At 43.0% G+C, this 27295-nt stretch overlaps 2 protein-coding genes across 3 annotated transcripts in view; one reads left to right on the plus strand and one right to left on the minus strand.

Annotated features, from left to right (window-relative positions):
• The first annotated feature begins 450 nt into the window (after positions 1-450).
• Positions 451-8625, plus strand: elovl8b (ELOVL fatty acid elongase 8b). 2 transcript variants are annotated; one of them, XM_085151310.1, is made up of 7 exons: positions 452-949; positions 2127-2314; positions 4191-4271; positions 4403-4459; positions 6691-6805; positions 7028-7155; positions 7250-8625. In XM_085151310.1, exons 1-7 carry the CDS (start codon positions 892-894, stop codon positions 7415-7417), a joined length of 795 nt encoding a protein of 264 aa, XP_085007436.1. In that variant the 5' UTR covers positions 452-891; the 3' UTR covers positions 7418-8625. The 2 variants fall into 2 exon arrangements, with proteins under 2 accessions (XP_085007438.1, XP_085007436.1); XM_085151312.1 differs by lacking the exon at positions 4403-4459 and having other exon boundaries at positions 451-949.
• glis1b (GLIS family zinc finger 1b) overlaps positions 7532-27295 on the minus strand; it is a 99438-nt gene continuing 79674 nt past the window's right edge. The window contains exons 7-11 of the mRNA XM_085151283.1: positions 25160-25301; positions 19665-19839; positions 10049-10179; positions 9126-9281; positions 7532-9028 (exon numbers count right to left, since the gene is read on the minus strand). Coding sequence (XP_085007409.1) covers positions 8892-9028; positions 9126-9281; positions 10049-10179; positions 19665-19839; positions 25160-25301 — 741 coding nt within the window. The 3' untranslated portion in view covers positions 7532-8891. The remainder of the gene's footprint in view (positions 9029-9125; positions 9282-10048; positions 10180-19664; positions 19840-25159; positions 25302-27295) is intronic.

Below are 27295 nucleotides of genomic sequence, written 5' to 3' on the forward strand. Positions count from 1 at the left end.
TGTTTAATAACGAAGAACATTAAAACATTCCTGTTGGCCACATGTCGGCAAAGTCATGTGACATTAGTGACGTTTGTACTAACTTGGTTTTAAAGCCTTTACTTTAAAATATACGCTGTTCAATAGCTGAGCTTAATCAGAGAATGATCAAAGCTCATGTAGAAACAAACAAACAAATGAACAAAAGATTTTCTCCTTCATTTCTGTCAAACAAAGCTGTATGAAACGTTTCCAGCTGTTAGTATCATGGTTGCTAGGCAACCTGGGCAGCGCGACGGAGGCTAGACCGTCCCATTTCACAAGCCTCGCACTTCCGGCCTTAGCGGTCTTTAAGTACGCGGCCTTTGAGGATCGTTGAGGCTGCGTACTTTAAGGCAGCAGACCCTGAATTGGGATGCAGACCCTGAATTGGGATGCAGACCCTGAATTGGGATGCAGACCCTGAATTGGGATGCAGACCCTGAATTGGGATGCAGCCCCTGAATTGGGACACAGCCTTTATCAGCCAAACTTTGTAGGGAAACAGCGCCCCTTAGTGGGCCGAATGAAACAGGAAGTGATTGAAATCACGGTTTCTATACATCGAAAAACTCGAGCGAAAGACACTTTGTGTCACCGTGCAGTGTTTGGTTTGTTTGCCTGAGCTGCAGCCGATCCTGCGGCTGTTTCTGACACGACTGGTTGCTCCGGTCTGTCTTCATTTTCTCGCAGGGCTGCAGCTGCACTTGGCTCACATTTACTGAACTTTAAGCCCAGTCCAAAAGTTTCTTCCACACTGTCACTGAAGTTTACTGCGTCTGAGCATCAGCGGGCAAATTGCTGTCTTGAACTGCAGGACGTTTGAGGGGTTTTCTTCTTCTTCTTTTGTTTAAAGTCCTTGAAAGCTCTCAGATGGATTCCGCATGGCAAACTGTCCTGTCTGTACACCAGAGGATAGTCGACAATGGAGGTATGATGTTGATTATTTTCCCACATGTGTGTTATGCTTTTATTGCCTTTTCTTTTTGCATCTCTGTGTCTCGTGTGGTTGTTGGGCAGATTTTCAGTGTAAAAGGAAACCTTGTCTTAGTCTATTGAATGAGTGGGAAGATGCAGATGTGCTCCAGAGCTCGGCTTCACAATGACTGCTCTGTGGTTTTTGCCACATGACTGTCTGAATGAGCGTGACACTTTTTATCTTGTTATTGTCTTGTTACAGTTATCTTTGTAATAAGCATAGAGGAGCAGCAGGCATCCGAGCTCACTTACCAAAAATGTTTATGGAGAAAACTAGTTTCTTAGCTGCTTGTTCATAAATGCTAACAGCACATGTACACTCACTGGCCAATTAGGTGCTTCTGTTCAACCTTATTTGTTAGAGAAATATTTAATCAGCCAATCACATTGCACAGTTATATTTGCCACACAGCTGTATTTACATTTTATAGAGAATGGACCAAACAAAGAAGAAAGTATCCAGTGAGCAGCAGGTCTCTGGCTGAAAAATGCCTGGTTGGTGTCAAAGGTCAGAGGTTAGGAAGGCAACTGTAACTAACTGAAGTTACAGTTTGCACGCTGAACAACAGAAGACTGGAAAAATGCTGCCTGTACTGATGAATCTGAAACATGCATGAATACCATGGATCCATCCGTCCTTGTATCAACAGTTCATACTGTTGAAGGTGGTGTGATGGTGTGTGGGGGTATTTTCATGGTCCCTTAGTACCAAGTGATCATTGTTTAAACAGGTCACTGTGCTCAAACGGCCTTCACAGTCACCAGATGTCACGAGAGCACCTTTGTGGTGGGAGAATGCAAGCGGCTGTGTGATGCTCTCATGTCAACATGGACCAAAATCTCTGAAGAATGTTTGCAGCACCTCGATGAAATCTGTGTTATGAAGAATTGAGGCAAAAGGTGGTCCAACACTGTACCTAATCAAGTGGCCGGGGAGGGTATATTAACTAAGTTACAGCAACTTTTTTGCATTTCCTGAGCAGCCTTGAGAGAAAAACCACATCTCAGGAATCATTGGTGAGAATTTCGTGAGATCACAGCAGCTCCAATCATTATTTTACTTTGGATCTTTCCTTTAACTCATTTGTTCATTTTTAAATTCTACCTAACCTGCAATTCCTGCTATCCAGACAAGAGAACGGACCCCTGGCTGTTGGTCTACTCCCCAGTCCCGGTGACGCTCATCTTCCTGCTTTATCTGTTTGTAATCTGGGCCGGCCCTCGTCTGATGAAGCACAGAGAACCCTTTGAGCTCAAAGTGGTCCTCATTGTTTACAACTTCGCCATGGTTGGCCTGTCGGTGTATATGTGCCATGAGGTGTGTTTAAGCTCCTTCTTTGTTCTGTTATAGCAGGAAAACGAATTAACCAACCAGCTTCTGAGCAAAGCAATGATGTGTTTGAACAGTGGCACAATGTCTCTGTACGTGCATCTGTGCACCAACCTAATGAATTCAAATATAGAGGTCAGTTGTGTTTGAAGAGAAGATTTATAGATTCAAAGGCTACTGAGACCTGTGTCCAATCTGTGCTTTGCAGGTTGGGTTCAGGTCAGGGAGAGATTATAGCGCTATAGGCATCAGACTACTACATGCTCTTTTTATCAGCAGTAACATCGTCAATAAACACCAGGGAACCAGTTTAACTCGCGGTCGTACATGTTTTTGTCACAACATCCCCTCCAGCATGTTTGGCTGATGATGTGGTGTGTTTTGGATCTTGAATCCTTCTTTTCTTCCCCTCTTTCTGCTAAACGTTCGTCTTAGTTTTGTCTGTCCAACGAATCTTGTTCCAGAACTAGTCCGTCTAGATGTTTGTAGCAAAGCCTCATCTGTCCTTACTATTGTTGGATTCAATTCAATTCAATTCAATTTTATTTATATAGCGCCAAATCACAACAAAAGTCACCTCAAGGCGCTTCATAGATACAGAGAAAAACCCAACAATCATATGACCCCCTATGAGCAGCACTTTGGCGACAGCGGGAAGGAAAAACTCCCTTTTAACAGGAAGAAACCTCCAGCAGAACCAGGCTCAGGGAGGGGCGGGGCCATCTGCTGTGATTGGTTGGGTGAGAGAAGGAAGACAGGATAAAGACATGCTGTGGAAGAGAGACAGAGGTTAATAACAGATATGATTCAATGCAGAGAGGTCTGTTAACACATAGTGAGTGAGAAAGGTGACTGGAAAGGAAAAACTCAATGCATCATGGGAATCCCCCGGCAGCCTACGTCTATTGCAGCATAACTAAGGGAGGATTCAGGGTCACCTGGTCCAGCCCTAACTATATGCTTTAGCAAAAAGGAAAGTTTGAAGCCTAATCTTAAAAGTAGAGATAGTGTCTGTCTCCTGAATCCAAACTGGAAGCTGGTTCCACAGAAGAGGGGCCTGAAAACTGAAGGCTCTGCCTCCCATTCTACTTTTAAATACTCTAGGAACAACAAGTAGGCCTGCAGAGCGAGAGCGAAGTGCTCTAATAGGGTGATATGGTACTACAAGGTCATTAAGATAAGATGGGGCCTGATTATTTAAGACCTTGTATGTGAGGAGCAGGATTTTGAATTCTGGATTTAACAGGAAGCCAAAACAGGAGAAATCTGCTCTCTCTTTCTAGTCCCTGTCAGGACTCTTGCTGCAGCATTTTGGATTAGCTGAAGGCTTTTCAGGGAGTTTTTAGGACTTCCTGATAATAATGACTTACAGTCGTCCAGCCTGGAAGTAATAAATACATGGTTCACGAGAAAGACGCTGTAATTTTAAGATTAGACTCAAAACGTTACTGTTTGATGAAGCTTGTAGTTTGGGTTAGATCAGGTGACCCTGAACGATCTTATGCTGCTGTTGTCTCAGACGGCTGCAGTGCTTCATGTGATGCACTGAGCGCTTCTTCACCACTCCCCTCTTTTCACCGCCCACGTGTCTTTACACGACTGCAGTGTGTCATTCAGTTTTTGTCCTCTCTTCCTCAGTCTGTGTTTGTACCGTCTCCCCATGCGCTGCCCCACCCTGAGCCTGCTTTAGGCTTCTTACTGTTAAAGTTTAAACCAGTTAAAGTTACTTAGATAAACGTGACTGTATGAACCAAAGCAGACATGTTAAAATACGTCTGTACAGTATTTAATTGATTAATAACTGTGTTTTAGAAAGTCTCGTTTCATGAGACGTGAAGATGAATAACTGCCTGATTATTTTCAGTTCCTTGTTACATCCTGGCTCCTTAACTACAGCTTGCTGTGTCAGCCTGTAGATTACAGCACCAGTCCGCTGGCAATGAGGGTAAGAAAGTTATGCATTGAGTATATTTTGTGGTTTGTTTGTTGTGTGTGTTGAGAAGTTTGATCCCTCACAGGCTGCATTTCATACATACCTGACAAACAGTTTATACAGAAGTTACACTTTTTCCCCAGATGGCCAGAGTGTGCTGGTGGTTTTTCTTCTCTAAGGTCATAGAGCTCAGTGACACGGTATGTATCCACACAGCCCAACCTGAGCTGATGCACTCTTTCCTGATCCTGTCACAGCAGCATCGCCTCCGTACCAACGTCTAAACCTTCCCTTTAAATGTTGCTTGTATCTCCTGATTGTTTTCCATCCGCTCCACCCTGCTCTTCTCCACCTCTTCACCTTTTCTTCATCCTCACTTCCCACTTGTTCGGGTCAGCCTGGTCCATAGTGATGTGGTTTGCACAGGTCATAGTTCACGCTTGCTTCATATGCTCTATCAGCCTGTCCACTGCCACTGGAAACGGGAAAAGCTCAGAGTGTAACTGAACCTTCATCTGTCGCTCTCAGGATCAATGCTGAGACCCTCTTTGGAGGGTCCACCACATTAGGTGCTGTTCAAAAACAACGAGATTGGTTAGTACTTAAAAAATGTTGTAAATGTTTGTTGGCCCTTAGACATTTTCAAAGAATAGAACAGCAGGTGGGGATGCAGTCGAGCAGACAATCGTTGCTGTAAGGCTAAAGCAGAGGGCGGGGTTCAAGCCCACACTGTCACCATTTTTTTTAAAGACGAGCAGGTGGGAGCATTTTAGCAATATTTACTTGAATGCAGTGTTGGGGAGTAACGGAATACATGTACCGCCGTTACGTATTTAAAACACAAAATATGAGTAACTGTATTCCGTTACAGTTACCGTTTAAAAAGGTGGTATTTAGAATACAGTTACTTTGTTGAAATAAATGGATTACACGGCGGTACTTCCCTGTTTCATATTGTGGCGGGTCAGGACTGTTTGGGTTTTGTTTGACAGCTACGTTCTGTTGTTCCAGGTGGCAGCGTTACGGTTGCCATGGTTACAGGGTGCCGCTCTCTCTCTGCGTGTTTCCTGGGTGAGAGAGGCCTTTTTGTTGCTGTTGTGCTAAGCTAACAGGCAGAATGCTAACGGTATAGCTCTAAAGAATGTAGCATCATAGGCAGTGTAGTCCGTGCTGCAGGGAGAATGGACTGCCATACACGTTATGTGTCTGTGAGCGAGGGAGGGAGAAAAAGGAAAAGTACGAGCTGTCATCGAGTAGAAACGGGAGCTGGAAGCATGTAAATATAATAATAACCACTGCAGCCAAGAAGAGAGCCTGACGAGCCCAGTTGTAAGTAAGCTATTAAGACTCGACTGTACACCGTGTTCGTGTTTTCCTCCAAAACAATAATTTCCGTTGGAGCAGCCTTTCAACGCCTCTCTCTGTCTCTGCTAGCAAAGTGACCCAGACAACAAAGTAAAGCTAGTTTTCAGCTACGAGCCCGACACAGAACCCACCGTATTAGCCAGAGGTCCCTTTACTACGGTTCGGAGCCGCGGACCTTCAGTAACAGTAATAAATCACAGCAATAGTACATTCATGTAGTTGTAAACAGCATGATAATATATTAAGTAATCCAAAGTATTCAGAATACGTTACTCTCATTGAGTAACGTAACGGAATACGTTACAGAATACATTTTGGGGCATGTATTCTGTAATCTGTAGTGGAATACATTTTAAAAGTAACCTTCCCAACACTGCTTGAATGAGTGCTTTTCTTGCATATGCGATGGATTGATCTTAACATAAGCTCCAGGAATATATCATTCCACGTTGCCACTGGTGCTGACTGTGAGTTTTTTGTTTGTTTGGATGTTCCAAAGCTTAAAACGATTAACATTGTGCTCTTCATCACATACGTCTCTGCTACTCTCAGTGTCCTCATGCAGTACAGCTCTTCTTTTGCGACAGCCTTGTATGCACCTAATACCCCAAAGGCACAGTCGTACTCTTGGGAATTTCCTTCTCTTTTTTCCAGTAATCATACAACATCTCACTTTCCAAGTAAACCTCGCTGCTCCTCCTATACATTTCCATTCTATCTGGACCAACCGGCTTTGCGTTTTCTTTCAATACTCACTGCTGCTCTGACTCTATGATTTAACTTTCTCTCATTTGCTCTTATTTTCTTTGTTCTTCATCCCTGAAAATTACTCCTTTTGATTTCACTCTTATCACCTCTCAGTATGTTTCAGTATTTATGCTTCCTGTTGCACGTTCAGTTCCTTTCCTTTTAGCCTTTAGTACAGGCACTTTTCTCCTTCCTTATGCGGTAGAGTCTGATGTAGCTACAGACGGGGATCGTTCATGTTAGGCAATTGCATAAACTTGCATTGCATATACACTGCTAGCTGCTCGCTGTAGCTCTTTGCTCATTTCTCTGTGTGCAGCTTCTAATCATCCTGCGGAAGAAGAACAATCAGCTGACGTTCCTTCATGTTTACCATCACAGTACTATGATCTTCAACTGGTGGTCGGGAGTAAAGTATGTGGCAGGTGGACAGTGTAAGTATTCTCATACTGAAATATTTCCCCTTCTCCCTTTAGGGGTCGCCACAGTGGCTCATCCACCTCCCCGATCTCTGGCATCCTCCTCTGTCACACCAGTCCTCTTAGTGGTCTTCTCTTTCCCGCTTACCTAACAGCTCCATCTCCATAATCCTTTTTCCAATATATATTTAAACCAGCTTTTCTGTGTGGAAAACCTTTTTCTGTTGTTTCCTGCAGCGTTCTTCATCGGCCTGATCAACACCTTTGTCCACGTTATAATGTACTCTTACTATGGCCTGGCTGCACTCGGCCCTCACATGCAGAAATACCTGTGGTGGAAACGGTACCTGACATCTCTGCAGCTGGTGAGCGTCTCCAGCTCTGCAGTGAGATATTTAAAAATGTGCGCGGCAGCATGTTTGAATCATTAAACCGATGTGAACCATGTCGCCTCTCCAGGTGCAATTTCTCCTGATCGTTGTGCACACAGCGTACAACCTGTTCGCAGATTGCAACTACCCCGACGCCATGAATGCTGTGGTGGTTGGTTACTGCATCACCCTCATCATCCTCTTCAGTAACTTTTATTATCAGAGCTACCTCAGGAAGACGAAGAAGCAGAAATGAGACGCCGTGATGAGGCAACACACAGCTGAAACACAACGGTTTAAAAAAATACACACACATATATATACACATATATATATGGGCATTGTACATGATGTACATTAAAGGTTTATGTTTTGAAACAAAATCTGCAGTACTTCACAGCGACCACTGGAGGGCGCAACAAGTCCACAGTGTGAGAGTTTTTCTCAGGGTGCTCAACACACAACTAGCTCTGGGGACTGACATTGCACAATATTTCAGGCTATAAATGCATTGGTGTGTTGCATTTGTTACATAGTTGTCTTTATAAAAACAAACAATATAATAAACACAGAACAAATGTGAGCAATCTGAAGCATCTGTCATATTGTTTTTAAAAAAGAGACACCGCGTGATGATTCAGTTATTTATTTCTTAAACTGAGGAATGACAAACATTCAAATGATTGCTGTAAACAAACTGTACATTTTATACATATAATAATAATTATAATAAAGTAGGATGGTTTCTCTGCCCAAACCCTCCTCCCGAGATAAATCCAAAAGGCAAAAAAAAAAAAAACTACTTAACAAGAGAAACGCAAACTTTTTTTCCCCACTGATAAAACTTCACTGCAAAACGTTATATTCTCCTCTACACGTCAGTGTGGATTACCGAGAAAAAAACAAAGAGGAGGAGAGGAGAGGTTTGTGGTGTTAAAATGAGCTGTTGTATGTAGAAGCTCAAGCTGATTGTATTGTCTGTGTGCAGGTTTTAATGTCATTTTTGTCATTTAATAACATTTAATTCAATTCAGTTTTATTTATACAGCGCCAACAACTGCTGCCTCGAGGCGCATTACAGAGTAAAACCTGCACCATCAACAACATCATTTATTTGCCGATCGTGTCAGCAGTTTGCAGCCTGGTGACTTGGACCTTTAATCCAACAGGATTTTAGTTTTTCAGTCTGAATGCTAATTAGCATTAGCATGAATTAGAATGAATTTAAAGACTGCAGGAAGTTTCCATAATAGAAATAGAAATATCTGACTGTTTTCATGATGGGGTGCCCCATTATCAAACCTTTTTGTAGTCTCGTGCTTATTTTAGTGTTATTACTTGTACATTGGCCTTTGAAGTTATTCATGTTGTACAAAAGAAGTCAGCTTTTGTTTGCTTGAACTGATCAAAGCAGATGCAGCTGAGTAGGCGCAATCATAAGTAGACAGTTTAATGTTTTAAGGAGTCATGAGGAAAAAAAAAGGTCGGGAAACACTACCATTGTTTTTGCCACTGAAGCCACTTCCATTCAGTGTCACAGTTGCATTTACATCATATTTATTGGTTTCTATCTTGCACTTAAGTCAGAATAACCCACTTACAATGTGATCTTTGTTCTGTTTTTGGAAAAACGAAACCAGAACTGAAGAGAAAAAAAGATCTAAGCGTGTGAGGATGCACGAGGAAGGACCGCGGAGTAGTGTGGTGAAGCGTGTCTCGCTCCAGTTCCTTCATGTCTCTGTGTAGATGGAGGACATGTGGCTCAAGCTACGGTCAAAGCTGCCCACCTGGAAGAAAATGCTATCCTCTGGGCTGGATAAGAACTGGCAGCCGCCGCCTCCCTGCAGCTCCTGGGTCAAGCTGAAGCCTGGAACAGATCCAGGAACAGTTTGTTTAATATGCTGATTAAATGGTGATACTTGCAGCTCAGCCTGTACACAAGCTAAGAGGACAGTCATCCTCACCCGCAGAGCCGGTGTTGCTCGTCGACATGTGGAAGCCATTGGGCTGATGTGAAGTGTAGGTGTGAGAATCTCCCGGGACGTGGACGCCACCGACTGTCTGCTCCATCCTGTAGGAGTCTCCGAAATGGAAGCAGCTCTGGAAGCTGCCTTGGTATTCTAAGAAATGGGCAGAGAGAAAAAGAGAAGCTGGACTTCATCAGTTGCCATTACAGCGGGACTGTTTCCACTGTCACTAAGCGCCCGGTCCATCCGGCTTATGACAATGCTATCTTTGTGTTTGTGCTAACACTGCCAAGCTACACGGTATGTAGCATTTGTCCCCGTCATCTGAGTTTGTGATCCAGATCAACCGCAGGAGTCATGATAATGGGAAAGCAGCCCTTCCTGGAGCGCATTTACGCAACAGGCCGACCACAGCGTGGTTTGAGAGACGTCCATGTGTAGATCTTTACAGTGAAAACAGTGTTTAAGGCATTAGGAAAAATGCTCGGGAGTGACAGCTGAACCTGCCACGTTAGGACGCCGAGAGACGGCCGAATACACGAGCCAGCATTTGTTGGCTAGTTCGAGGAAAAGGCTTCCGGCGTGTGGTTTTCCCCACTCTGTCTCTACGACTCGAATCTCTCGCCGTCCTAAAAATGGTCCGACAGAGCTGCGGGGCTGTATCGGCGCGCTAAGAGACAACTTCCTCTCTCTTTTATGTGGCAGCGAGTGCTGCAGCTTTTGGAAGAGGAGCAGAGTTGGGTTCAGATTATATTCAGGTGATGTGTTCCTATCGTAGGAAATCATTGAATCACCTGCCACAGGAACCCTTTTAGGATATTAAACTGAAACATGCAGGAAGTGATTCAAATTCAAGCTGAAACAGATTTCCTGAAAGAAGTTAAGCTGCTTTGTGCGTCGAGTGTCGGGGTTAGCCTTACCGTCGCTGGCAGGCTGATGCTGGTGATAGTGAGGGTAAAGCTTGTGGTGAGGGTGGACGTGCTGTTTCTCCAGCGGAGGAGGCGATGTCCCCGCTGTCTTCATCCCAGGAGACAGGAGGGAACCCGACACCCTGAAGCAGACACGGAGAAACTAGGAATAAAAAGCTCTCAATTTAAAGTCATTCCTTTCTTGACAGCCTCAGTAGTTTCTCAATAAAATGCTTCATGCACTGTGACATCCCAATCAAAGCCGGAGCTGCATGCCGGCCCGCTAACCGCATGATCCAACAAACCCAGCGGAGCAGTCAGTGATCCTGCACACACATCGAAGAAGAAACAGTCCAGGCGTGTGGAAACTTGGGCTCCCCACACGTAATCTTCCTCCTACCGCATATTATGATCTTAAGTCAACAAACAGCCGAGTGTGCATTGAAGCGAACACACACCAGAGCAGTAACCCTTGGCTTTGTGGCCGGGGAAGAAAAAAAATACAACCCTTGTTTACCTTCATGACATTTAAGTGAAGAAATATTAAGTTAACGTGTTTGAGACTTTGTGGACTCCGGCCTGTGCAGATATTGATATTTTAGGTAAAGATCCGTCTGTGCTATTGGACCCATTTGTCATTCGATACAGCAGCAAATCTCCAAGCTTCACACGGTGCCAGTCCTGGCTACACGGAGTTGGTTTTTCTTCAATCTCTGCATTTAAGAGGCGCACTCTGTGCTGGAAAAGCCACAAATATGACATCAAATCTTGAAATCGAAGCAGAATTATGAAATGTTTTCGCTGTTCGGTGCCAGTTGAACTAATTGACTTTGCAAAATCTATAGTATGACATCAGAAAACTGCAATGTGCTTCATCACCACATCTTACTGTCTAACGTGAAGTTTCCTGCTGTCATGATGGCTATGACCTATCCATCCATCTTCTGATGACAGGGTGACAGGTAGTGGGGGGAGCAGTTTAAGCAGGGACATCCAGAGCCACCAGCTCTTCCATGGAGCCAACAAGGTGCAAGTGACCAGTACAAATCCACAGCCTAAGCTCTCTCTACATCCAGTAAAACATTTACAGTCCATATTACTACTGACAGTCCGTCTGTCAATCTCCTGATCTCAACGATGATTGAAGTATTTCAATGGAATTTAAGTTTCAAGCTTAGTTTGTCTAGAAAAGTAACTTATAACTAAATCACACCTGCAGTCTGACTTCATTACTACATTACATTTCACAAAACCTTGTCACTTCACCATTTTTGCAATTTAGCACATTTAATCAGATGATACCTCATTTACATCTTGAAAAATCCATCCATCTGTAGGGATGGGTATCGTTTAGGTTTTATCCCATACCAGTACCAAACCGGTACTTTTGAAACGGTGCCGGTGCTTAAACGGTGCTTAAAGAATGGAGAACACAGCAGCAAACACAAACTTTGTCCAAAAACCTCTCATGTTTAGATGTTTTCCACTTTTTCTTTGGTCATTTGGTCCGATAACAGGCACCACACCAGCAGTAGATGCACTTGGTGTGAGGTCTCGCAGCAAGCTATCAAATACGGCGCATTTTTCGGCTTTAAAAAAAACGCTATGCATCGCCAGGTGTTTCATTGGATTTGAGGTGTTACCTCCTTTGACAGTATCACAGTATCAGCTTAAAGCACTTGTTGCAGCTGCTGAGTTTGCATCTTTTGCTGTGAAGTACAGCCAGACTTTGACCGCTTCGCCTTGGGCATTTTTAATCTGTAGCTCTGCTCTAAAAGAACGTATGTACCTGGACCCGCCTACTATCCTCGGAAACGTAAAATGATTGGCTAGAATCTAAAGTGTGTCACAGCTCAGGAAAAAAAAGCACCGAAATGTGCGCTGCTTTTCAGTCTGGTTACTACCGTTTATGTCAGATACCGGTACCCATCCCTAGTTTCCATTCCCTCAGATTTAGTCCTGATGCTGATGCTGCATAATGAGAAGTAATCAAAGAAACGTGATAAAAAGGAAGTTGCTGGTTTGGTGGTTCTAGTCTAAAAAGTCTAAAAATAACAAATATAACTTTGCTAAATATATGCTGGGAGATAACTGCAAGTTTACCCTTAATGACCTTCAGCATCGTATGAGCTGGCGTGGACACTCAGATGCCTCCAACACAATGCCGATTTAGTCTCCTCATAAAAAACACAACCAACAGTGTGCTGAGGTTACCACACGGACCTTTATTCCACTAAAGTTAGCGTTGGTTGTTTATTGTTAAGGACAAACTGAGGAGCGAGGGCAGACAGGAAAACATGCTTATTCGTTCTTTCGTTGACTCAAAATGGAAAACACATCGACCACCATCCCCAAATTTAAAGGGCTGCAACACTTTTTTAATCAATAAAACTAAATATAAAACAAATGAAAGAAGCCGAGGGTGAAACAAACGATATGTGACTTGTTCATTATTGATGTTTGGAGGTGTTGGAAGGCAGACTCCACCTTTGTTTTCAGACAGCTTTAGTTTTATATTCAAAGTAACGCTGGCAAAAAGTGAATGATTATTTCTTTACTGTAAAGGCCACATCAGGCCAGGTTTAAACAAACAGGAGGAAAAAAGTGGATTTAATGTATGCCTTCATCACATCATGGTAATAAATGCATCCAGAAGCAGTAAGAACCAGGTCTGGTATTTATTCAGACACTTGCCTGGATGCTAAAGTTTACACAAAACTCAAAATGAGCGATTTAACGACTTAATGTTGTACACTTGACATTAACTTAATGAAACAGAAAGCTGGTCCAAATCCAGACTGATGGACAACAGACCTGCTTTTAAAAAACGGAGCTGCCCAATCGCCTCCCCAAATATTCAGCAGCTACTTATTACTACATATCAGGAATGCCAACACATAAACTGCTGCTGTGTTACTATGTGCGCTGTGCTGCAGGGGCATATGGTTTGTGCTAAGCGCTATATGACTGTGATGACAGAGAGCTGCTGGAGGCAGCTGAGCCCAGAGATGACTGCTCATTGCTGGCCTGGCTGGAGCCTGCTATATGACCTACTGCTCCATGCACGAGGGGAGTCCTGCCCAGCACTCAGTAGCTGGCAGAGGCTTTGTGCGGGGCATTTGGCAGAGAGCACCGATCAAGAGGAGACGGTAAACGATGTCAAGCGAAAGTGCAAAAACTTGGAAGGCTTTCTTGCTGAATTATTTAACATTTTATTTAGCCGTACATCGCTTCAGGCTCCGCTGCTTCTACATTTATCACGGTGTTCATCGTAAAACTGGATCCAGAAAATACGGTTTGGCTTCGGTTCTGTGAGAAAGGTCGTGTTATTGCTTAGTCTGTTCACCTGTGTCATAAATGTAAAAACAGTTCCCACGAATTCTGGTCGAAAAACAGACCCTGAAGCGAGTGAACATGAAAGTAACCATGCTTACTTTTACTTAACTTGATTCCTCTTTATTTTACGAGGAGAATAAAGCACGTTTGTTTTATTTGTCAGAAAATGGCAATGCAGATATGTTTTATACAGAAAGAATATTAAGCCTATGAAAGTGATTCTTTTTACATCTTAGCTCACTAATTAAACTCTAATAACACAACAACTGAACTGCTTTTATATCCTTTGATGCGTCACTCAGGTAGATGTTTGTAATGTAAAGGACTATATACTATATAGTAGGGCTGAGCATTACGGCTGCCGTAGTGAGGAGCTTCGCGGAGTAATCTGGGTCCAAAACTCCGTCTGTTTCAGGTACCAAAGTCAAACGAACACTGAGAGTTAAAAACGGTCTAAATTCTTTAATCTTTAATAAAATCATCAGCGTTGCTGCTTTGCCAGGTGTAACAATTAAGTTTAACATCCAGGCATCCATGAAAATAGAAGTTATTAAATTTAACGGAGTTAGAAGTTAGCAGGAAGTTAGCGCGCTAGTTTCCACCTAAACATGACATACCATGTTCTGACTGAGAGATTTTTGAAATTAATTCAAACGTACAGCTCTGCTACCACTTCCAACATAAATGAAGACAGAAAACTAAACAGCAGTGGTGTTTGCAGGGTTACTGAAGTTGGACTAGCTGGTATATAATGTTGTGCTACGTGATTGCTAGCGACACAGCTATGTTAGCATAACATTAGCACAGTGAAGCTAGAGGATGAACGCTAACTTTTTTCCACTTGATAAAAGTCATTAATGATTTAATGTTACGGAAGTGGAGGAAGCGCAGCTTTTGGCTTTCCCCATATTTCAAAAGTGCTTCATCTCTTTGCTATGACTGTCGGCATAATTTGCAGATGATAATGGCTGCAGCCGCTGCGACGCTTTCGACCAAAACAGGCGCAGCTTGATGACATCATCAACATGCGCTACCGCGATAGAGCGGTATAGTCAAAATCTCTATCGTTGTAAAAACTTTCTCAAAAACTCACCTTGAAACCTTGAAATACAAGGTTTGCAAAACTATCAAACAAATACAAGTTCAAATCGAGGCGGCAGGATTGCTGATTATTACTGTTTAAGAATTTAAGGTGCCTTGTCCTTGCTGCCCTTGACTTTGGAGCCCATCAGCACAAACCTGACGATGCTTGTGTGACTCCAGCCCTGGAGAAGCTAGCTGCGAGCCTGGCTAATCCATGTGCTGGCACGGCGCCGCTGCGTGGCCATGTGTTCCTGCAGAGAGCACCATTCCCCCAGGAGCTGCTGTCAGCACAAACTCAGGAAACAGTTATACTGTTCATATTTTTACAAGCTGCCTCTATGTGTAGCTAAAGTGAATCATAAGCTAATCACTGCCAGCTGCCTCAGGCATTGCTCTAGCTTGCTAGCCACTCAAGCTCAAGGTATGAGGGGAATCTTTCATATGCCACATTAATCTCTCCCTGAAATTCACCTTCACTGACCATCCTGCACTTCTCTGCTTTTCCCAGTCACCCCACCTCTGTCCTAACGTAAAGACAGAGGGATTTGACCCCTGACCTTATGATTTCTGAAGCTAGAATAGGAGGGGATAGTAAGCTGAGGCTTTGATATTTCTTTTACAAAGAAGGAATTTGAAGATTTCAAAAATGCTCACATACTGATGAATAACGTAAACTTTGACCTGTGCTGGAAAAGGTTTACTTATAGAGATGGGAAATCGTTGCTCATTTCAGATCAGAGGCTTTTTAAACTTGACTGGATGGTTTGAGTCAGAGGAATGATGTAGGTGACTAAACTCTGCCGTTTGAAATGCTACCAGGAGATCAGAGGGACATTCAAACCTGGACTGTTTGAAGCCACCCTGAAGTCATGAAATTGCTTGTGCTCAGGTATGCGGGCATGGACGTCATCTCCAGTAGCCTGCAGCTATTGTCAGAAACATTACAGCTCATCTTAATAAAGATAAGCTACCCGTGAAGTCTTGGCTCCCTGCACGGAGGCATGATGGGATGGAAAGCAACCTGAAGATTCATGAACAGTGCTGATCTGCTCCTCGTTCATCTTCCTTCACCTGCAGCTAACTGTCCCACTAGGGAGCGGGAATAAGACCCTGTTCTCCACAGGCCCTGCAAACTCCCCAAAACACCCTTCGCCTCCCCTCTCGTCTCCCCCCGCTTTTTTTGCAGCCGACCATTAAGCCCCTCTGATGGATGATCAGCCCCTCTGATCAGGGGCTTCTTTGGCACAGATCGGTGGGAACGCTTCTGTTTCTGGTTAGCAAACTAAAACAGTGTTTGAGAGACAGACAACAGCATCCTGGTTAAAGCTAAGCTAAAGCTAAGCCAGCCCTGAAGGCCCCGGCCTCCGTTAGTCCCAGAAAGATATCTGCCCCAAACTGAGCAGATCCACCTTTAATCACTATAGTCTCCTACTCTTATTCTTACTGTAAATCATCTGAATCTTTTCTCCCAGTTAACTGTTTGTGTAGTCGGGTTAATTGAAGGCAACACATTATTAACCGAGGCCCGCAAAATGAGTGACGGACCACATACTGCCATGAGCGACTACCTCAAAAATGCTTTTGTTTGGCTTTTGAGACTGACACTCGTTTTCTGGCTCGTTGGAGAGCGATAATGGCTGGAAGAAAGACCGTGTAGAGTTACAAGCCGTGAACGTGCCCCCCCTTCCAGAGTGGGAACTCTTAATGTAGCTCTGTGCCGACTGTGCTGCCACTCTAATCCAATTAGCCCGCGTCAATCACTGCCGAGGTATCAAACCGCCTCAGACTAATATTTGCAGAGGGGCTCTAATATCAATACGCAGGTAAAGGCTGCAGCTCCCCACCCCCTCTGCAATTATATAACCACACTCGGGCGAAGCAGTGAATGACAACATTTACTGCCCGTCTCTCTGTGCTCGGAGGCCGCCGTGGTCGAACGACCGTTTCTGCGAGAGGGGCCCTGCGCGCACACTTGTGCCGCAGTGATTGCTGGGTGTATTTTAACTGGCATATCTTAATATTAGCTTCAGAAAAATGACACTGGTATTTACAAAGTAAAAGGAGTCTAAATGGCCCATTTGAGCCAGGGTAAACACATTTAGCCGTGAGGTCAGAGGCTGCCACACCGGAGGAAGGTTAGTTTGATAATTTTGTCAAAATGTTTAATGTCCTGCTAAACCGTTTGGGGAAAAACAAATGCAGCGCTGATATTGACTTTGGCAACAGCCTGTATACTTAAGGCTTTAAACATGTAAATCAAATGCTCCATCTTCAGGCAAATGCAAGCAGACATTTCATGCGCGGCGTGCTGCAGGTCTGACGCCTCGCCCCCGCCCTCCGTCCATACCGTGTGATCAACAGATAGAGCTTCGTGAGAGCTCTTTTAGGTCATCTCGAGTTGCTGAAATGTGCAAATTTGGGAATTGCTGTCGTTTTAATGCAACGCTGTCATCACGTTACTCGAGTTAAGTTGGGGACGCAAAGATGTGCGTGAAAAGGGAGCTACGTCATTGGACCACATGTAGGTAAAAAGGGGGACTATCACCAAGCTGCACCGGCATGTTCCTCATCACGGACAGGAGCAGACGCAGTCCGACTCTCACTTCCAATACGTCGCCCTGCCCGTGCAGCCGAGTATCCCCTCCCAAACTCCTTTTCACTTTCCCTGCCTGTGCTCGCGCTGCTAATTGTGCGTGCTGCTGAGAAAAGAGCCGCAGAAACCGCGAGGTAATTTCGACAGGCTTCTCCTTCTGCTTTCAAGGCTTGAAACAACACACCAGCTTCCAGATGCTTCCCGGCCATCCCGCCGTCTCTTGAGCGCCGCTCGGACGTTTACATCCAGGCGGTTTCGCCGCTCTGCTCGGCCGCTCTGTTTGTGCTGGATGGCGAGCGGTCTGCTGTACCTCACACCCCAATCATAACCAATCACGTGTATTTCCTGGATATGTAAACTCGCCCCCACACACGGAGACACACACATAAGTACAAATGTATGTGTAGCTCTTTAAAGTAAGGAAGCCATCAAAGATCATTCTGGAATATGTGGCTGTTGTATATACACCCAAAGAGGGGAGCGCAGAGTTAAAAGAAAGCATGTTTATGTAACACAATCACTTTTGTAACACAGTTTATGATGCTTGATTCCATCCACTCTTTCTCAATGTTATTAAACTGCACAGGACTGTTTTCCTTCCCTACCTCCCTGGTTTTTAGACACATTGCTTTAGCACAGCACACACTGTGCCTCCTGACGACACCCGGGTTCTGTAACTCTGCTCTGCAGGCTCTCTGGGGAAATCATCAGCACTAATAGGAAACATCCTGCAAATCACACACATGCACACACTCAGAGATGCACGAGGAGAGCTGCTCGAGCTGTTGTCGAGCAAGGCAGTCGCACCTCGGAGAGCTGCGGGTTTTGTGCGTCGACTTTAAGCGGGAGCTCTGCAAAGATACAGTTAATTAACCCTTTAAGACCTACCATAGAACCAAGTCCGCCAAAGCTTCTATTATATGTTTACATGCTGTGGAGCCATTTTTGGGAGCATTTCAAGTTGCTATACATCAATACAACCATTACAGCCTAGATTTTAATAATATGTATGAATTAAGTGCATAGTAATTACATAAATTGCAAAAAAGTGCAATAAACTACAAAAAAATTGAAAATCGTTTTTGTTTTTTTAACATATATTTCTAGTTAGAGAAATTTAAGAGGCTTATCCCTCAAAACTGTAAATACAAAAAAGTTGCACAAAATAGTTTCCCACCACAGGAAATTTATTTTGAGTGTCTTCATAGTTTTATTTTTGAAATACACCAATTTTTATATACTGCAGGAAAAACGAAAATAAATATTATAATGCAAATTTGCAAAAAAGCAGCAAATGCATCAAAATAAACTATTTCCAGCAGTGCAATATGAGTCCTAAGCATCCCAGAAACCACACAGAAAGTCATAAAGTCAAACATAACTTTTAAAAACACCAGTATAGGCTCATGAGGCTATATGGTAAAAAAACACTACATTTCCGCGAAAATGACGTCACTTCCGGTTTCGGGCAGGTCATGGCGGACGTGCGATAGTTCGCGCTGACGTCTAATCCAACGTAGGAAGTGTTATGAACAGCTGATCGGATCGGCAAAGTGTGTTTCTGGAATATTATGTTTTTGTTGCTTCAAGCGCTTTTTATGCAGTTTTTGCAAAACTATATGTGGAAGGAAACTGTGACCGAGGACAAGCTGATGGCATAAGATGTAAGTACAACTCCTCCGGTTTCATATGCAAAAAAAATTATTGCGCTAGCTCACGTGGTTGCAGAGCTACCGGGATTTAAAAATAGTTACGCAAAACAGAGCGTGCCCGCTCCGACCGGCTTTAAAGGGTTAATGAATTCCCCGGATCATGGATTGGTTCAATGGAAGCACATTTGTCTTGATTAAAGATGTAGCAACACTGGTATTCTTGCTAAACCGTATTCAGCTTTATTGCTTCTTAAAAGTATCTCCAGATGTGCTTATTTTCACAATTACCTGAAAGATGCATCACTGGTTTAAACGTTTAAACGTCACTTTGTTGCTTGCATTTGTTGCATAGCTGAACACCAGCAGTATATCAAGGTCTATAAAATGTAATCTCGTTTTTAAAGAGAAGCGCTTGATGGTGAAAGAGCTCGCAGAACATAAACTCAAGAGGACGATGCTATCACACGGCTTTGATACTCTCATCAAAGTGTGAACCGTGACCGCTCGAAATAAAGCCGGTGATGTGTCACATTGACCGCGTGGTGACCAGCACTGCCCGTCGTCCCACGAGGGAAGTAAGAAAGCCAAGATGGGTTTGTCAGCAGGACCACGAGGCTTAACCTAACATGAGCTAAGAGGGTTCGGCCGGGACTCGGGATGATAAATAGGTGAAAAATAATGGAGGCAGAGGGTGTAAAGTGTAATCATAATATCAGAGAAGAACAGCGTTTGCACTTTCACTGAACTTTGTCATGCACGTTGTTTGTACGCAGTAAAACAAACACTCGGTGTCCTTTGACCTTTTCAAAACATGATGTGATATGACTGTTTGCAGGATTATTCATTCATTAATCAGATTCATGTTTACATTTCCCGCCCTTCATGACACATCTCTAGTTTCCCAGCGACCCTTCGGAGCGACAGACCTCAACGTCTAAACACAAATCGAGGGTTTGTTACTCACCCGTCTCTCGTGCCGTCCATGGCAGCCAGCGGGGACAGGTGGTGAGGGCTGCCGAGGTCTCGATCCAGTCGGTGCTGTCGGGTCGGCAGGTCAGCGGCGGAGCCGGCGTTGGGGGTGGGGGCGAGCAGCTCCACTGGGGCGCTGTGATGGGGGGTACTGGAGCCAGCGTACAGGCCTGAAAGACAAACAAAGCTAATTCGGTAAACGTGCCAAATAAACTCAAGGCCCCCGTGCTTCATCTCTCCCTCGAGCAAATTAAAAGCCATTTCATGGCAACGGGATTTTGTTTTGACAACTTTCATCCAATCAGTGTGCTTCGTAAAATAAAAAGTTCTGTGTTTGCGCTGTGTGTAATTTAGGGTACATTGTTTGTGCTGCCACGGGGACTGGCCTTGTTTGTCCTCTTTCTTATTACACAATAATAAACTAAAACGTTACATGTGTTCAGTGACTTTGAACAGTAGGTCCTTTAAAAAGAGGAATAAAGCTACAAATATATGATATAAGGAAATCTGCAGAAGAGCATGTGATAATTTGTTGACTGTTCCAATATGTCTTTTACTTTTTGATCGTTTCAGTTTTTCCAAATTATATTACAGTTACATGTTGTTGATGCACTGGTCTGTGGGGGCATTATTATCTTCTTTTACTGGTTGCATGTTGCCAACCTTTTCTACCGTTTCAAGCTGCAAACTGTTATTAAATACGGACTCCTTTTCTTCTTTGCAAACTGGGAACTGCAAATAATAACTGTCACAATGGATTTTACTATTATTTTCTTTAGCGAAGATGCTTCCAAAGACCAATTTGACAACAAAAACGGGCTGTTTTGTCCAAAAATGAATCCCAGGGGTGTTTATTTTAAAAGGATAAAAAAAAAAAACGAGTACTTGGAACTGTTACTTTCTTACTGCTGTTAACATGTGGCTAGTTAGACTTTGGAGATCCACACGACTGTGCATAAGTCTTGAGCCTCCCCTCATTTCTGTATATTTTGGTTCCACTGGCGCTCTCGTAATTTTCTAATGCTTCATTTAACACAGGCCCATTTTACAAGCACTTTTTAAATGATCCCAACTCCACTGCTGTTTGTGCTGGAGACAAAATCCACCTTGTTTCAGAAAGAAGAGAAGACAAACTTTGTGTTTGGTGTACTATGGTATCACAAGGCACTGTTCAAACACAGGAAAAAATCAGCCACATTCACATTACCATACATGTATCCCTCAGACCTGCATAAATCTTGGTCAATAAAGGGTTAAAGAGGTCTTGAGCAATAGTTCTCCAGGAAGGTCTGTAAAAGTTGTTCTTTGGACTTTGGTCAAGGTCAAATTTATTTATATAGCACATTTCAAACAGCCGATGCTGCACAAAGTGCTTAACAATATAAAAATGGTATTAAAAAGCAACAATGTAATACAATAATAACAATAAAAAACAATAACAGGACAATAAAAGAATTAAAACAATAACTAAAACTAATTCAAATAAGACCAAACTGCTTGGGTCATAGTGTGTTAAAAGCCAGGGCATAGAAATGTGTCTTTAGTAATGATTTAAATTGTGTTTGTGCAGATCTAATATTTAACCCTTTAAGACCTACCATAGAACCAAGTCCGCCAGAGCTTATATTATATTTTTACATGCTGTGGAGCCATTTTTGGGAGCATTTCAAGTTGATATACATCAATACAACCATTACAGCCCAAATTTTAATAATATGTCTGCATTAAGTGCATAGTAATTACATAAATTGCAAAAAAGTGCAATAAACTACAAAAAAATGTAAAATCATTTTTGTTTTTTTAACATATATTTCTAGTTAGAGAAATTTAAGAGGCTTATCCCTCAAAACTGTAAATACAAAAAAGTTGCACAAAATAGTTTCCCACCACAGGAAATTTATTTTGAGTGTCTTCATAGTTTTATTTTTGAAATACACCAACTTTTATACACTGCAGGAAAAACGAAAATAAATATTATAATGCAAATTTGCAAAAAAGCAGCATCTGCATCAAAATAAACTATTTCCAGCAGTGCAATATGAGTCCTAAGCATCCCAGAAACCACACAGAAAGTCATAAAGTCAAACATAACTTTTAAAAACACCAGTATAGGCTCATGAGGCCCTGATGGCAAAAAAACTACATTTCCGCAAAATGACGTCACTTCCGGTTTCGGGCAGGTCATGGCGGACATGCGATAGTTCGCGCTGATGGACGTAGGAAGTGTTACGAACAGCTGATCGGATCGGCAAAGCGTGTTTCTGGAATATTATGTTTTTGTTGCTGCAAGTGCTTTTTATGCAGTTTTTGCAAAGTTATATGTGGAAGGAAACTGTGACCGAGGACAAGCTGATGGCATAAGATGTAAGTACAACTCCTCCGGTTTCATATGCAAAAAACATTATTGCCCTAGCTTACGGTCGATCAGAGCTACCGGGATTTAAAAATAGTTGCGCAAAACGGAGCGTGCCCGCTCTGACCGGTTTTAAAGGGTTAAGGGGAGACTATTCCAAAGTCTGGGACCTGCCACAGAGAAGGATCTATCACCACGGGATTTGAGATTAGTCCGTGGGATTTTTGACTCATTTTCAGTCAAGTCATTGAACCGAACTGTTTTCAGAGGAAGACGGCAACCAAATTAAAAAATGAGCGTGTCACAAAAACACATATTTTATTCTAATTTCTTTAGTAAAAAAAGGCCAAAAAAATAACATCTGACTTACACGAAATAGTATTTTTTGCACCAACGAGGCGATTCTCACACAGCTATAAAACTTGGCATTTGTTGACATGGTGTTCAGTGTGTGCTCACAGAACGTGAACAAACTGAAGAAGCAGAGGACGTGCCAGGCCTAAAAAGAAAAAAACACCAAAATCGACACCAGATGGACATTATCTCAAAGTCATGTTTCAACCAGTTTAATTTAATCAAAAATCATCATCCACAGGGACAAGAACTGCCTGCCCCACTCTGGACAGTCTTATTAAGCAAGAGTCAACCTGATCTTTCCTTTTTTTCCTCTCTGCATCTTCTGCTAAGTTTAGCAGCTGATTTCTTTCCCAGCATCCAAACGGCGAGAAGCACATTGACTGTCTGGGGCAGTTAACCGGCAACGAGAGCAGAAGACGGGAGGAGATGAAAGGAAGAGGAAAGATGGGTGCTCCTGGTTTTGCAGTTTTCAGGCCCAGCTGTTCTCAAGTGGAAGCATGCCGAGGCCTGATCTGACAGCGCTCTGAAATGGTTACAAGCTTGATTCATTACCCCGAAATCATCAATCACAGACCTTAAATGTTTTCCCCTTTAGCCCCAACATCTGCTAGCACACCGGCAAAACAGTCGACAAATAATGGCTGTGATTGCCTCAATTTCATCACCAGTTCCTTGTGGAGGAAGACAAAAAGGATCTGATGTTGCTCTTTAAGAGTTCGAGTGGGATTATGTATAAAGACGCTGTCGAGCGGATCTGAAAAGCTTCTTGTTGAGTTCAGGAAGAAATCTGTGTGAGAAGAAACTGAGAGCATAGCAGCAGGAGCACATAAACCTCTGTACTAAACGATGATGAGTCCTTCCTCTGGTTAATCAGGGAACACTCTAATTATGCTCTATAAAACAGAGAGGGGGGGTTCTCGTAACTCTAGCTGCAGACATGTGAATAGGAACAGACGTGTAAGCAGTGAACAGGAAAACAAGTTTAGCTCTGACTGGAAGCATGACTCATTTTCTGCTCCACAAGTGTTAATGATGGGATGGCTGCCCACTTTGGCCCACTACTCGCATGCATCCTATTGGCTGTAGAACAAAGAGAAAGTCGTGTAAATAGAGATCCTGAATCTAACCTTTTCTGACCTCGAATAACACGGCGTCCTTGACTGCTTTAGCTCCTCTGGGGCTTTAAATGATTTAAACCAAGACAGAAAGCAACATCTCTCAGAAAGAGAGGGGAGCAGAGGTAAAGAGCCAAGACTCAGAGGCCTGGTTCCACATTCAAAGAAAAGTTGAGCTTTCGTAGTCATGAACGGTGCGCCGAGATCCAGCAACAATAACAGACAACAGCGGGGAGCCTGGCTGTGGTAGAGGCAGAAAACAAGGACAGATGTGTCCATAAAGGGAGGAAGCTGCAGGGAATCTCTCTTGTCTTCAGGATGCTTATAATCCATTTATCTCTCTCTTGTTCCCAATTCAGTGTGGCGCTGACTTTTAGTGACGGTCGAACTCATCAGTTAGAAAAATGGAAGTTTAAAAGACGCTTAAAGGCCACATGTGATGAATAAAACTTTCCAGTTCTAGTGGCTGCTAATGGTTTTTGCAGTCTTTGCATGACAGGGAGACAGGTTAACACGACATGGTTATGAAATCCAAACCAAACAAACAAAAGCACAAGGCTGTAACACTTCCCTTATAAACTCGAGTATGGACTAACAGCTAAAATGTTGATATAAAACGTGCACGAGCAATTAAAGTTCAATTATGTGGTGTGGATTGTTTATCTTTTGACCAAAGGCACCACCAAGTATGATTTTCGCTGCCTGAGAGTGCAGAATTACCACAATACATCTGCAGGAATGTTGACATGGCTGCTGATTACCACCAATGACTCGGTGATTGCTTTGCCAGGTGTTGGGATTTTTGGCGGTCTGGACCTCACTCGCTGGCGCGTTCTTCTGCTTTGGAACGAATACTCCCTGGGCTTCGATGTTTTGAGATGTGGCCAGTCGATTTCACTCATATTTGAAATTGTTTAACCATGAATGATGTTGCTGCTACTGGTGACACGTTATATTTTGTATTTATGCCACATGTACAGGCCCCTCTTCTGTGGAACCAGCTTCCAGTTTGGATTCAGGAGACAGACACTATCTCTACTTTTAAGATTAGGCTTCAAACTTTCCTTTTTGCTAAAGCATATAGTTAGGGCTGGACCAGGTGACCCTGAATCCTCCCTTAGTTATGCTGCAATAGACGTAGGCTGCCGGGGGATTCCCATGATGCATTGAGTTTTTCCTTTCCAGTCACCTTTCTCACTCACTATGTGTTAACAGACCTCTCTGTATTGAATCATATCTGTTATTAACCTCTGTCTCTCTTCCACAGCATGTCTTTATCCTGTCTTCCTTCTCTCACCCCAACCAATCACAGCAGATGGCCCCGCCCCTCCCTGAGCCTGGTTCTGCTGGAGGTTTCTTCCTGTTAAAAGGGAGTTTTTCCTTCCCACTGTCGCCAAAGTGCTGCTCATAGGGGGTCATATGATTGTTGGGTTTTTCTCTGTATCTATGAAGCACCTTGAGGCGACTTTTGTTGTGATTTGGCGCTATATAAATAAAATTGAATTGAATTGAAATTGAATTGTACTCGTCTGTTTTCTTACCGAACTTCAATTTTTGTTCGTTTTATGAAAAAAATAAGTGGAAAGTTGAGATGTTTTATTGGTAAAGAAACCGATTAATTAAGAGATCAATTATTAGAGGAAGAAATCAGACTCAGGTGTGTACCTGTGAACATGTCTTGGCCCAACGCAGGAGAATGGCCATCTTTGCCGTTGTAGAGGTGCTGCGTAGAGGCGGAGCTCTGGAGGTGCTGCATGGACAGACAGTCGCTCAGGACGTCCTGCTCCAGGTGAGGGCAGGGCCGAAGCTGGGAAAAATAAGCAACGATAAGAATAAACTTCAAATGTTTACAAGAAATGACGATGAGTCATTTAAATGGAGAGAGCTCCATCTGGTCTGCAGGATTACTCAATCGCAGAACAAGACGACTTCAGCTTGGCGTGTTCGTGGCTCGGACCTCGTGTGTGCGAGAGCGCTCGCTTCATCTTTTTGCAATAACGTGATTGTAATGTTGATCTGAAACAGTAAATCAGCAAATGAGAATAGATTGTCAGTCAAGGGGAACCGGGGGAAAGATCATATGTTCTTTTTTGAGTCATGCGTTGGCCTTAGACATAATTGGTAAGCGATCACTGTATGAACTCAGAGCCAATGAGAGATCGCTCCTGTTTCTTTCCCTGCCAACTTTAATGGAGGCAACTGGAGACACATTTCAGCGAGATCACACGGCACAGAGATAAAATTCAAACCAAATGAAACCTGTGTCAGACAACATGAGACATCTGCCTTATGGATCAGTGGGATAGCTGAACTCTGTTGTGTACATTACTGGATTTCTATGTAATAAAACATTCTAGCTGCTGAGGTACACACAGGGCTTCTTTACTGTCACCAGGAGGTTTAACTTTAAAAATGCCAAGATGTAAAAAGAGAGAATAGGATAGTATAGCTGACTGTCTGATGTAGGCACAAAAACAGACTTCAGACTCCAGCGTATAAAACAAATATGGCCACCGAGAAATAAGACGCTGAGTAGAGAACAGTGGAATCGACCTACGATCCTACTGCTTATACACCGTTACAGAGACAAGGATCAATGAAAACCAGCTACTGTTAACCTCATCTGCTGTTCAACACAACATTTACTGACAGGTTAAAGGAGAGTGATGGCAAAGAATCCACTGCTGCAGGAGCTTCATAAACTAAACTGATGTTTACATAGTGCTTTTCAGATTATATGGGCCAAAACACTTCACACAACAGGAGATATAAAACGCTTTTCTGCACATACAACATTTTATGTATTACACAAACACACAAATGACTGCATCAGGGTCAACCTGGGGTTTTGGTTGAGCAGGCAACCACATGCTGTAAGGCCAGAAAGCAGCGGCCGGGGTTCGAGTCCAACCCGCAGCCCTTTGCTGTGTTCCCCCCCCCCCCCTCTCTCTTTTGTGTCCATCTCCACTGTCACTGCCAATAAAGGCAAAAGCCCCCCCCCCGGTTAGCATCTTTGGTTTGGGGAAGAGCAGAGGTTAGAACCACTGACCTTTAGAGGTGGGAATCACCATACATCCCACGATACGATATTATTGCAATTTTTTTAAAATATTTTGCGATATTCAGATTCTGTACATAAAGGTAAACTTTATCAATGTTCATTTTATCTCATATCAAAGTCTCACACTCAGTCTTTCTCTCATTTCAGTTTTATTGTTGACAAACTGAACGGTTTGTATTACAGTCTAGTCCAACTTAACTGAATCAACCATCTGGTACAATTATAGCTATTCTGAACTATGCAGTTTATGAAAACTATGCAGCCCCTTCAGCAACTGAAGAATTTGAAAGTAAATGAAAACAAAATATAATTTTACGTTAAATAAAAAAGTTTTAAACTTGATTAAAATAAAACATGTCTTAAATTAAAATAAGTAAACTGTCATGTTTATTGCTGCCAAAAACAAGTGAAACACATTTGGACAGTGAAGGAATGTCAGGATTCTTGCTCAGAAAAAGGATCAACATGCTCTGAAGTCAGAGCACAAAAACCTTTTTTGTAACAAAGTATCGATTTCTGCTGTCCCTGTATCCATACATTATTAGCAAACAAAATATCACCATACTACACAGTATCCATTTTTCCCCACCCCTACTGACCTTCTAATTATTCTTATTGAACATAATGACCACACAGCCTAACAGTACAGGCTCCACTCTGACCTGCTTTGCAGAATAAAAGGGATGCTTTTTTTAAAATGACTTTAGTGTATTTTGATGTTGCAGATTTGCAGCTGCAGA

Source organism: Neolamprologus multifasciatus, chromosome 23 (assembly GCF_963576455.1).
Source record: "Neolamprologus multifasciatus chromosome 23, fNeoMul1.2, whole genome shotgun sequence".
NCBI classification, from domain to species: domain Eukaryota; kingdom Metazoa; phylum Chordata; class Actinopteri; order Cichliformes; family Cichlidae; genus Neolamprologus; species Neolamprologus multifasciatus.

Excerpts from the sequence above, each read along its gene's own strand:
- elovl8b (XM_085151310.1), top strand. The coding sequence starts at position 892 with ATGGATTCCGCATGGCAAACTGTCCTGTCTGTACACCAGAGGATAGTC. Across the intron at positions 4,272-4,402 it reads CCAGTCCGCTGGCAATGAGG|ATGGCCAGAGTGTGCTGGTG; the intron begins GTAAGAAAGTTA and ends CTTTTTCCCCAG. Across the intron at positions 6,806-7,027 it reads GTATGTGGCAGGTGGACAGT|CGTTCTTCATCGGCCTGATC; the intron begins GTAAGTATTCTC and ends TGTTTCCTGCAG.